The sequence below is a fragment of the Clarias gariepinus genome, chromosome 22, assembly GCF_024256425.1.
Source record: "Clarias gariepinus isolate MV-2021 ecotype Netherlands chromosome 22, CGAR_prim_01v2, whole genome shotgun sequence".
Taxonomy (NCBI): domain Eukaryota; kingdom Metazoa; phylum Chordata; class Actinopteri; order Siluriformes; family Clariidae; genus Clarias; species Clarias gariepinus.
This window is the reverse complement of record NC_071121.1, coordinates 11,143,584-11,155,619: the sequence shown is the minus strand read 5'-3', so window position 1 is coordinate 11,155,619 and position 12,036 is coordinate 11,143,584. Positions and strand designations below refer to the sequence as shown.

General features: G+C 40.1%; 1 protein-coding gene across 5 annotated transcripts in view; it reads right to left on the bottom strand.

Annotated features, from left to right (window-relative positions):
* Positions 1-12,036, bottom strand: part of vps13d (vacuolar protein sorting 13 homolog D) — a 61,304-nt gene that overhangs the window by 24,025 nt on the left and 25,243 nt on the right. For 3 of the 5 annotated variants that reach the window (XM_053482077.1, XM_053482079.1, XM_053482080.1), the window contains 31 exons: positions 10,852-11,023; positions 10,379-10,494; positions 10,084-10,296; positions 9,693-9,964; positions 9,466-9,599; positions 9,091-9,246; positions 8,806-9,004; positions 8,638-8,712; positions 8,330-8,527; positions 8,135-8,224; positions 7,319-7,459; positions 7,070-7,195; positions 6,022-6,127; positions 5,780-5,932; positions 5,476-5,611; positions 5,281-5,328; positions 5,047-5,197; positions 4,685-4,901; positions 4,316-4,563; positions 3,691-3,882; positions 3,460-3,586; positions 3,207-3,349; positions 2,964-3,094; positions 2,699-2,874; positions 2,458-2,581; positions 2,040-2,275; positions 1,837-1,939; positions 1,593-1,750; positions 824-932; positions 539-709; positions 330-434 (listed from right to left, as the gene is read on the bottom strand). In XM_053482077.1, coding sequence (XP_053338052.1) covers positions 330-434; positions 539-709; positions 824-932; positions 1,593-1,750; positions 1,837-1,939; positions 2,040-2,275; positions 2,458-2,581; positions 2,699-2,874; positions 2,964-3,094; positions 3,207-3,349; positions 3,460-3,586; positions 3,691-3,882; positions 4,316-4,563; positions 4,685-4,901; positions 5,047-5,197; positions 5,281-5,328; positions 5,476-5,611; positions 5,780-5,932; positions 6,022-6,127; positions 7,070-7,195; positions 7,319-7,459; positions 8,135-8,224; positions 8,330-8,527; positions 8,638-8,712; positions 8,806-9,004; positions 9,091-9,246; positions 9,466-9,599; positions 9,693-9,964; positions 10,084-10,296; positions 10,379-10,494; positions 10,852-11,023 — 4,726 coding nt within the window. Of the gene's footprint in view, positions 1-329; positions 435-538; positions 710-823; positions 933-1,592; positions 1,751-1,836; positions 1,940-2,039; positions 2,276-2,457; positions 2,582-2,698; positions 2,875-2,963; positions 3,095-3,206; positions 3,350-3,459; positions 3,587-3,690; positions 3,883-4,315; positions 4,564-4,684; positions 4,902-5,046; positions 5,198-5,280; positions 5,329-5,475; positions 5,612-5,779; positions 5,933-6,021; positions 6,128-6,525; positions 6,601-7,069; positions 7,196-7,318; positions 7,460-8,134; positions 8,225-8,329; positions 8,528-8,637; positions 8,713-8,805; positions 9,005-9,090; positions 9,247-9,465; positions 9,600-9,692; positions 9,965-10,083; positions 10,297-10,378; positions 10,495-10,851; positions 11,024-12,036 lie in introns of all 5 variants that reach the window. The other 2 variants (XM_053482081.1, XM_053482078.1) reach the window with 2 other exon arrangements.

The window sequence follows — 12,036 nt, the reverse complement described above, 5'->3', positions numbered from 1 at the left end:
TTATTATCTCTCTCTCTCTCTCTTTCTCTCTCAGTATTCTCACCACTTGTGCCAGGGAACAGTTTTTGTTCAGGGGTACAAATGTTAACTGTTTGTAAAACGTTTTATTGCAAAATTAATTTAAAAAATTTTAATATCTGTGACAATTCCTCATTTTATTAAGTTGACATTTTTTATGTAATTTATAACTTTCAATTTTTAATGTTAATCAGGCTGAAGGGTCTAATTGTGCTTGTACTTGCAGTTGATTTCGATGTGGATCACTGATTTCATGCAAGTCCTTAAGTTAACAGACATAACAGAAAACTATTTATATCAATATAACCGACCTCGAGTTCCTTCTCTGTATCCTTTTTCTGGGTGTTGTCCTTGTTCTCCTTTTCCTCTGTGCTGGGAGACGTTCTGTTAATTCGGCGTTGATTCAAGTCACTGATCTGGAAGAAAAACAAAACTGTCTAGTCTAACAACACAAACGAGCCAGGAGCTAACTGAGCAGGTAATATTTATTCCACCCAATAAAACATCATCAACTGTGCACCTGCAGCACACGAGTGGGGCCATCAGGGATAACTTGCACAGACAGCACACCAGAGCCAGGCCTCATCTTCTGATTAATGAACTGCTGTTCTGGAGGCTTCTCGAGCAGTCCTGAGTCTGGCCCGAGCACTACCTCTGCACCGTCATAGAGACCTGAGGCTCCTCCCTTCACCTGAAGAGAGGATCACACAAATAACAGGCTAGTGTAATACTCAAATAAAAATCTGGGAATTTGATGAGTGCAGATGGTAGATAAAAAAAAAAGAAAAAAAAAAAAGAGACAGACCTGCACCACTAGTCTGGGTAAGCCACAGGTCAGCATGCCAGAGCAAAAGTGCCATGTCTGGGTAGTGCTGCGGCGAGGGTCTGGTCGCTTTAGCATCAATGGCTCGAAGCTGCATGACCGTACAGACGAAAAGACAAATAGTTAAACAAAGGGCAAGATAAAAATCATGATAACAGAAAGCACAAACTTTATAATTCTTAACACAAATGCATGAATACATGCTTATATTTAAGTCTATTGCCATATTGTAAAATAAATAAAATACAAATTAACATCCATAATTTAAAATAAAAGTTAAGGGATACCTTTGCTCTTATTCATTTTTGTAACTGTACAAGCAGCCTACAATTCCAATAAATACATATCAAAATTAAACACGGTGACTAATAGTTTGTTTAAATAGTCCATAAAAGATTTTCAATAGTTCATCCTTTATATAAGCCACTGTAACAAAGGGTGTCGGCTAGCTGTTAGATAGCAATCACAACAGTTAAGCTGAGGGCTTTTCAAAAGCATTTCTCTACTATGACCATTATTAAACAATGACTACTGTATATCTTCTCAAACACGCATTATTGAATGGGGTTAGGCCTGTCTGATACTGTGGGTATTTTTCAAATCTCTGGGCAACAATTCATCTCAATCTTTTGTTCAATCTCAGTTCAATCTTTTCCACTAAGCAGATATTACACTGATGATGTATAAATTATGTTTAAATTATGTTTAAACAAACACATTAATTAAACTAAATAAATTCACACTGATTGACCTGTTGTCTGTCACTGCAGCAAGCCCAGCGATGTCCAGCACCATGTAGTATTCAACAGGGCGGGGTTGGGCAGGTTTACTCTGAGGGGGAGATGAGCCCTCATGACAAATCATTCCTTTTCCGGTCATCCGCCACAGCTGAGAGCGCTTTCCAGGTTCCTGAAAAAGCCAGAATCAAGACACGAGTTAAAGACACGAGTCTGCCAAGAATTGTAGCACGGTAGAAAAAGTGAATATAGTAGCACCTTTTTCTTAAGTATGACTCTCTGTGTCTTTGTCTCAACATCAAGGACTAGTTCAGCACAGCTGGCGTCATGCTTCATTGCTCCTGGCCTTTTACTCGCATCCCTTAGATTAAAGCAAATCCTTAATCAAGAGTAGCAACAAGCTGTATACTGTATGAAATGCATATCACATTCTAGTTTACATCTGTCTGTAAGGAACTCACTGAGAAAACGTAAAAGTTGCGGCAATGTAGATGAAGTTCTCGTAATAGAGTTTGTTGTACTCTCTGAAGCAGTTCATGTCAGCAGTGACCTCAGAGGAGCCGGCTCCTTTTACAGTCAGGGTAAGGTAAGGAAGAAAAGCAGGCTCATCACAGGCATAGTCCAGTACCGCTCCAGCTTTCACTTCGGTGTGCAGTCTGATATCTGCCACTTCATACTGCCAGAACTGGATCGGTACCTGAAGTAATACAAGTTTAAAGCTAAATCTTCTTCAAATTAGTATATAACAGTAGACTGGCACAGAAAATATAAGCATCTACAAAATAATTAAAGGAGACGTTTTATTCTTCATGTGAGGCAAATTGCACTTGACATATTTAGAGATGCAGCAAGTCGAGGTCTAAAGAAATAATCGCTCACCTCTGACATGTTGTCTATGCGGAAAGGTGCAGGCAACTGGTCTGTGTCACTGAATGAAATATGATAGGTCGCTCCTTTCAAGGCAATTTCAGCAAGGAGAAAGTAACAATTGCCTAATGTGTCCCTAAATAAATACATAAACATTCATATTTATTTGTTTTACATACGAAATACTATGGATAACAGTATCTTTTTACTGCCATTAGTACCTAACATTATTGTTTAATCGAATCACTGTTACCTCATATTGACATGGAACGATTTGGGTTTGTTGACCTCAAACCCTCCAGACCAGGTGCAGTTAGGTACGTCCATGAGTCGGACACAAAGCAGTTGGTCGTAGTCATTCCTGGGCCAGTGGAACACCACACTAGAGCCTGGCAGAGTGGAGATATAGCCCTCGGGATTTGCTGTGCCCTATGGTGTATGTTATATAAAACAGTTTTCATCACATAAGGGCATGCAATAGAAAAAAACAAAAAAACCCAAAGAACTGATTGTTTTACCTTTCCTCTAGCAAACTCTCTTTGAGAGAAAGCCAGCTTGTGGGAAGATCGATTGTCCAGTAGATAGCGAGGTGCAAAAGTCGCAATGTGGGTGTCCTGGTAGCGTCCCTTCCCTTTTCTAACATTAATTCCTTTAACAAAATCACATAATTACTGTTAAATCATGTAACTCAAAATGGCTAAATTACTAAAATAATATTACACAAATATTACACAGAAATAAGAGAATGTTCCTGAATATACCTATATTATAGATAAGCCCTGGTCTGTTCCCAGGTTGGATTACTTTAACTGCTCGGACTCCCCTTCCACCATCCAGTGAGAAACCCTGACACCAACCTGGAACACCATCAGGGTGGATCCCTTTACCAACACGCATAGTGCACCTAATGGACAGTTAGACAAAGAAGGACATGTAGAAGGAATTAAGATGTCAGATCAAGTGCAACGAAAGACTGATCAACAGAAAACATTTTATTGATTTTCGTTTACGTACATGAAAGGCTGTTCTTTGTCTGTGTAGCAGAAAAGGAGTGGACTCAAGCTCCGGGCTAACTCATGCTCCTCAAACTGCCCAGCGGCATCTGTCTTGCTGTTGTCCTGGCGGAAGACCAGAGGCAGCCCTGCAGCCCATGATGCAAAGTGCGTTAATGAAGTCAAACAGACAACTACATCATGTTTAATTCCAATAATCGCACTTTAGTAGTTAGATTGCTGGGTAGTGTACCTGTCTTGTTTAGAAGCCAATAAGGAGCGGAGATGAGGATCTTGAGCGCCCCCTCTGCTCGAAGAATGATGCGGATGGTGAGACAGAGCAGTCGCTTGTTCGTGTCATACAGACGCATGCGCACCACGTAGTTCTGAGTGCCAGAGGGAATCAACAGCTCCTTACACATTGGGAAGTTCTCCAGAAGAACACCTGAGATAGATGAGGTAAGGATTAGGAGCAATGCCACCTGTCAGTGTGTTTAAATACAGGATGTTACATTAGACGAACTATTAAATTATAAATATTGAATATGTGATTCTCATTTAATGCTGCCAACGTCATGTTTATAATAGAAGGAAAGCATTTTTCTAGTTTGTTCCCTTGAATCTTCAGAAAGATTAATGAATGCAAGCGAACGCAAGCTCAGGGTTACAGCGCATTATGCTGATGAGAATCAGTACAATGTTAAAAAAAAAATTAAGATTTTATGGATATAGAAAAGTTGATTAAAAGAGAATTTTAAACAATTATTAACATAAAATCTGTAAGAAACAGACAAGTTAATCTAACAAAAAAATTGTATAGCATTAACTAAATAAAAATAACTCATTTATCAATTTTTTTTTTTAACAGTTCAACTTACCTAATTCTATATTCTGTGAGGTGTCTGCACCATGAAGGACTGCCTCTTTACCAGGCTTCATGGTTCCTTTGATTAAGGTCCCTTTGATGTAGTAGTTGAGGTCACATGGAAGCAGGTTAGTCAGCACTAAGGTGGGTAACAGGTAGACGGTATGACCTGGCTGTCTGTAAATCTGCTTAGAACTACCAGAGACCATTTTAGCTGGCTGCTGATCAGGATAGTTCTCTTTTTTGATCACCACACAAAACCTAAACAGGACCCCCCCCCAAAAAAAGCAAAAAATAAATAAATAAAAAAATACACCACAAACTTGTCACTGAATTCAGTTTTAACACAATCCTACCTCTCTTAAATCAAACCATTATATACCTGAAACTACGCTTGTTCTGATCATCAAAGTCAGCTGACTGGCACTCTCTCTTGCTGCTGCTGACCTCGCCAGGACGCTCCACACTGGTCCAGTGAATGGGAACCTTACAGAAGAACAGCCCCAAACCTTTAGGCCGAGCCTGGAGTCTCCATGAAGTCAGGTGGAGAGGGATGGCCAAAGCTTCTCCAGGCAGCACAGGAGGTAGCACGACAGGCTCTGTTGGTAGATTTAATTCAAATGTAATAAATTTGCACCAATCAGGGTCTTTCCTGGTATCTTTCATATGCTTTATTAACAGTGTTTCATGTTTAAAGTCAATGAGACCAACTTGACACAAAGAAAAGAACAGCTAGCCACTCACTGTCTGGAGCAGAAGGGCTGTCTAGTCGTATCTCCATGGGTACTTCCAATCGATTTTTCACCATGAGAGCAGACTGTACTGTAATTACCTTGCGTGCGCTACCCTCCATAGTGATGGCGAACACCACTCTAACAGGGGGCAAGGCTGAAAACTGTATATGATATCAGAAGCTTAATGTTTAATTAAACTCAAAAATAATAAATTAAGTTAAAAAAAGAACTGAAAAAGACTTACATATACATGGGGATGTATGATATTGGTTCTGCTGATAGGACTACCAACCTAGACACCACAAAAAAAGGGATAAAATATTAATACAGAAGAAGAGCAATAAGACTGGTATGTTATGAGTTTAAGGACCTGGGCAATTTACAGTAAATCTTCTTTCATTATAAAAAAATAACAGAATAACAGTATAATATACATTACCGTGTTGGACGGGTTGTTGCGATCAGGATTTGCGTAGCGGAAGAACACACCTATCTTATCAACTGAGACAGGCTTCACCTGCTCCCAGCCTCCGACACGTACCAGGAGCTGGTGCAGCTTCAGCTCATGGGTATGTCTAAAAACAGGAAAGTTTTTTGCAGTGAAAAGGCAAATAGTTATCAAAGTGATCTCGCAAAGTATGATTTAAATCTAAAAACACAGGCGCAAGAAAAATCCTATGATTAAAAGATCAAGGTATTTTATTGTTTCGCATCAGCTGAATCCAGATGTATGCCACACACACCTGTGTCTAAGTTTCTCACGGGCCTGAAACTCAAACGGAATCTCCTCCCCTGGCAGGACCTCTCTCCACTGACTGATGTTGTGCGTGTCATCTGTCCCGGACCCGTGTACATCCGATATAGAATCAGCGCTACTGCTGTGAGACAGTGCCACCCTGTGGACATACAGTAAAAAGGATCATGTTTACCAAACAACTTTGTGTTACTTTAGAAATAACATACTAACTAAATTAGCTGTTCTGACCTTGTTGGGGTGGTGGTAAGGGTGGCAAACCACATCGTGCAGCCAGTATGATTGCGTAGGGCGTAGGGAATAAAGGGCTGCCTCCTTTTAGACAACTTCACATCCGCTTAAATCATAAGAACGAAAGTAATTAGCAAAAACGCTGACAAAAAGAACACTTTTACGCATAAAAGATACGTTACATATAACAATCATAGCTTGGACATTTTTGTTTAAAAATAATGAACATGCACAGGCATAGCTCTAGTCAAGAAAGCATATTACGATAGAACAGCAATGACGTTCAAAGTTTTCAAAATGGTGATGGTGCAAATGAAATAAACGCTACCTGCTAGAGAAATCAAAACATGCTGTTTAGACATCGACTCCAGAAAATAAACAAAGTAAGAAAAAACAATTATAATGTTACAGAGAAGAAGTTAATATAAAATATCTTAGAATCATCATTATTATACGACGACTACTGGCTGGCTTAAAAGTTTTCGTTTAGTCTACAACCTGTACCTCGGGATTGAACCTGTTGCTCAAGGCAAGTCAAGCTGGCAGTGCTCCTAGTTCTAAGGTGAGCAAGAGGAACACCTGACAGCACAGAGGGAAGGTTAAGAGGACAAGAAGAGAGAAACAGACGTGCAAGTTAGGACACATAGAAAAAGACATGCAAGGAAGATGCAAACCTGGAGTACTAAAAGGAAAAAAGTCTGTGTATGTACATTTCAGAACTTTTGAAACCGTCGTTTTTTGGATTCAACCCTACATAAACACAAAAACACATCTAAACTGCATTCAAACAAAAGTCAATACATTCCCCCCAAAATGTTGTTGCAATTCAGTTCATTAATTATTATGAATTTATTACACTCTTAACAGTCGCCACAAACCAGTTTTACAAAAATGCAGGTCTAGACCCAAAGGCGGCAGTGGCGAGAAAAAAAAAAAAATCATTCAAAACACTCGATAGAAATCGAGAAAAAATGTATCTCCCAGTGGGATAACGTGTACAGAATGTTTTCCAGCCTGAGTCAAGATTGAATGCATGCCTGCTACTCACTTTGTCCAAAAGTGGGGGGGTCCACAGAAGAGCCCATCCAAGACACGGAGGCAGAGGACTGTGGCGACTGCTCGTCTTCCTTGCAGTAGTCTGCTAACCACGAAGTCTTGGTGGTGCTGTACTGGTCTGCATGACAGAACGACAGGCCCACAGCAGGGTGAGAAAAATCTCACACCACTCATAAATATGAAGGTAAACAGTCAGAGAAAAGAAGGCAGATATATAAGGTGCTTGACCCAGACTGGCTACCGAGTAAGACGGAGGTGATGTTCATGTCTAGTCTCTGCTTAGCTTGTACTCCCAGTTTCAGGCGAGAAGGATGGAGCCGGCCGGCTGCTTGCTGCTGCCAATCCAGGACACAGGGCCAGGGCTCGATAAATGGCTCCCAGCCTGCATACACACAGACACACCTTCATGTCACCTCTGCATTACATTCCAAATGAATGCCTAATTAAATCTTTACATAACAACAACAATAATATTAATGATAATAATAACCAAACCATTAATTATAAAGAACAATAATATTACTTTGGCAATACATTTATTTAGAAATATGATCAAGAACTGTAAAAAAAAAAAAAAAAAAAAAAAAAAAAAAGGCTGTACTGGCTAAACATGGCAAGTCTATTACTTTTAAACGATTTTAAAACCATCAACAGTTTCAGCAAGTCTAATGTTATTTGAAACAGGTTAAAGGTGATGGGTGTAAAAGTAATAAAAAATAATTTAAAAAATCTTAAATTGTTAGCCTTGAGATTAATAGCAGTCCTGCTTCGCATATGCGAGATACCCAGACTGGGCTGTGCTACAAGAGATTAGTAAGATCTGCCAGAGTTCAACTATTTTGGGCTTTTATCCATTCACTGAGAAGTTATGGCCATGTTATTTTATTTTAGTAGGGAAAAACTATTTATTTAGTTGAATAAAGGCCTCCAACTGCCAATAATCATAAACTGAAGTTTATAAGAATTCCACATGTTTAAAACCATTTGATTGGGAGTAAAAGTAGGTGGACTGAGTAAATGTCCAATTCTGCATCAGTATATTCTCTTTTGAACTTACCTGAAAGCTCCCTGTTGTAGTAATCTCCTGATAGACTGAAACTAGCCTTTCCTTCCAGTGTAGATCCAATTCTCTGCAGCACAGACAGCCCTTCAATAACAAGGAGGCAAAAACAATGACTCCCAACGCTCTTCTCTCCAAATTGTGATTATTCAGTTGAAAATGCATAAATAAATAAAAGTTCATTTTTCTTACGTGAAAAAGTGAGTTCAGCCAGGGGGACGTCACAGTCCAAACAGTCATCGATGAAACAGATGCACACACTCTCGGCCTTGACCTCCACTCCAGACAAAGAGGGAGCTGAGTGAGAGCCTGAATCTGAGTCAGCTCGACTCCTACCAGAAGTGCTCTCTGCATTTTCTAGCAGCCATGTAGCAGCCTGATCCAACTGACCTAAAGCAACAACATCTCGCATGTCAACATCTTTACTGTGCACATTTCTATAGAGTTTTAAGTAACAGGCAAGTTACATACCGAGTACTCAAACTAATACAACATGTTACCTTTGCAATGAATGAGAGCTCGTCTGCAATCTTCCCTCCTGAATCCTAGTTCCTGGAGACGTGTTAGCTGCATTTCTAAAATGACAAACACAGCATTTTAATAAATTAAGCCATCATCATGAAATTCATCATCTATGAAAATCACAATAGCATGATTTTCTGATATACCTAGTAGGGCCTCTGTCTTATGTCTGAAGCTGTCTTTTGTTTTGGTGGTAGTCTCTGGACTTTTAGAGGATTGAGCTGCCTGTGAGGCAAGGGCAGTGTCAGCAACACTTGGGGAGCCAGTGGGGATGGACCTAGCAATGGCCAGAAAGAGCTGCACATCATTGTAAGACAGCCGGATATCCAGAGCAGGAAACTGAATCTGTGGAGGCAAGTTGCGACAAGTATATTACAAAAGAAGGAAATAAGACTGGTGGAATTAAAAATAATTTATGGAAGTAGACTTACCTCTAGCAAGGGAGGAAAATCTTCTATGTTGAAGGCTTCCAGCAGGCCGGAGCTGCTCTGATAGGATGGACTGCCACAGAGTTCAACCTGCACGTTAACTGGATCGATGATAGAAAGAGCAGTGTCCTGCTCGCTGCCTAGCCGACAGGAATACACCTGAAATTATAAGGAAACAAGTCTTAAAACTTTTTTTTTCATTTTATTTAGTTTTTGGATTTTCTCCCTAATTTAGTAATATCCAATTCCCACCCATCACTAGGGGACTTCTACATCAAGGCTACTGCTACCAGTGAGGAAGGGGCCGAAGATTATCACGTGATAGGACGAGCACTTCACCAAAATCTTTAGCAATTTACTTTATGGTAAATCGTTCACCTCAATTCCAGCCAAGCTGCCAGAGAATGGTCTGTCCAGAAAACGAGGTTTGTAAGTAAGGACAGTTGTGCCCTTCAAGATGATCGCATTGGTATCTGAACATGACGAATCTTCCACAACCACAAATTCAGTCCCTGTTCAGACCAGACAAGCAACTATTACTATGACAAAAGTATTGTCCAAAGAAATGCAATACATTTTACAACAATTTTACAAAACAGATTTACCCGTTACATTGAGTTTAACCTCCAGATATTTATCTTGGGTGACAGGAACAGTGGAGCGCTTTGTAACTACTCCACTCTTGACAGTTTTGGGCATGACAGCGCCCGCTGTGCCTGGATCACTGCCACTGCTGGGCCAGCGCTGGCGAGTAGGTGCTGCTCCTTTCTCAGTGGGCATGTGCAGAAAATCCCTGACCAGCTGAAGCCAGTCAAAAATCAGGAACACTCGAAGGTTGTTTAGTACCACGGTGAAACATGAGGAATCTCGCGTAGATCTAGAAGAGAAAGAAATAAAAAGCAATAATAACAGGGAATGATCCAAAGGACTGATGCTACATACACAGTTATCATGTATTGCTGACCTACTGTATGATTTAATATTGCACACCAGTACCTGTAATGTAGCTCCAGTTGCAGGGAAGCTCGATTGTTGCCTGTTCTAGAGGGCTGCAGAATGCAGTCGAATACATTATGCTTTCCCTCTGCGGCCTTGTTGCACTCACTATAGCGTGTGTCGTAAGCCAAGAGTGAATGAGAAACCAGGTTCACTGACTTGGATCCGTCAGATAAACTCTCAAACAGCAACTTGGATTTCATAAAATCAAACCTATTGGGCAAAAACACAGGACACTGTAATCCATAAAACGATTCCCTTGACTTAAAAGAAATATATGGGTTAACTGAAATACCTGGCCAAAGACTGCTTATGTCTAGATGATTTGGGGCCATCCAGCAACTCCAAACTGACATTCATCATGTCAACCAAGAAAGAGAAGCCTGTATATACATCACCACTCAGCACCGTCTGTCAGTGAGAAATGCAAAGGAGATGACATTAAGCTGCTTAAATGAGTCTCCTGATAGTGACGCTTGACCATACGAATTTAACACCAGCAGTTTATTACAAATCACTACGTCCAAAAACATGGTGTAACTATGAAAAAAAACTCATCTGTAAACATAGTTCACTTTAGCTAAAATGTCTTAATAGGGAATATAAGACTATGCCATGACTGTATCTGCATAATTGGTGACATCCAAGCAAACATACTGTCACACAGTTTTTCCAAAAGGCCAATGACTAGGACTGGGTGAAAACTTACTACTCAGCGTCTATTAGTACAAAACATACAAGCAGAAGATTTTAGCATCAGGAGCTTACATAGGTGCTTGGGTCTTGTAGGTTGTAGGGTCTGAGGAACTCCTCCACAGGCTCTCCCAGGTTGTGCTCAAGCAGGCCACGGATCAGCTGATACCTCTCCAGATCCAAAGAACAGTGAACAGATGACAGGCTGCCATGGATGGACATGTCTGGGACTGCATGACTCAGCTCCCTAATAAGCATGAAAAAAACTGCTATTAAAGCCAAAGTAGTGGAAAACACTAATGCATACACACAAGATGATAAAAAAGGGGAGATTAAAGTTTTTTAAAGTTTAACCATACTTTCTCAAAAAGAAAGATTTTAAACTACAGGTATGAACCATTCGAGTGACGAATTTCCGCTGATACGAACGGACCAATGATATAAAAAATTTTCAGTGGGTGGGGGAGGGGGGTGGTGGAGCCAAAATGTTTTGGCCTCACTGGTTTCAATGAGTAAATCAGTAAAGCTGTCCTGATGGTGAATAATCCTGATTTCGGGAAAATCCTCAACAAAAAAGTTCACAGTCCAATACAATGGAAAACAGCTCTAAGGCAAAATGGTGTTCGGGATTCCCCTTGCGATTTATAGCCGCAGAGACAACTCTGTTTCATTTCACATTTCACAGCAAAATTAATTTCCTTAGTCGCAGTTTTTCAGTTGCAATCCGACTTACAAACGTGCTTCCGGGTGCTCCTTATGCTCCCTTTGCTCCAGAAACACCTGATAAAGCTCACTGGTTAATGAATAAACCCTTCTTTAGTTGGATAATGTGTGTAGGAAAACCATAAAAATATTTAGCGCATATACTGTAGCGCAGCTACATAAAGGTTTTTTTTTTAACAAAAAAAAAAAAAAAAAACAGAGAAAGCCAGGAAAACGTTTATTCGGGGATTTTTCTTTGTTATGAATTATGACCGATGGTACCAACTTCCTGGACTTCTCACACTCCGTCATCGTGCTCCCAGACGTTGTTCATTAAACCTGGTGAGGCCGATTCATTTCTCTTCATACACACCCATTCATAATAACCCGGACTCTGGACATTTCTACATACACTCACACCCATACACATATACTTATTTAGATTTTGTAAATATTGTTTGTTTATTTGTTTTGGCACATCCTTTTATTTTGTTTTTTTTGTATAATACACTTTTGAATTGGTTTACTTGTTTGTATCTCTGTCCTTGCTCCGTGGGT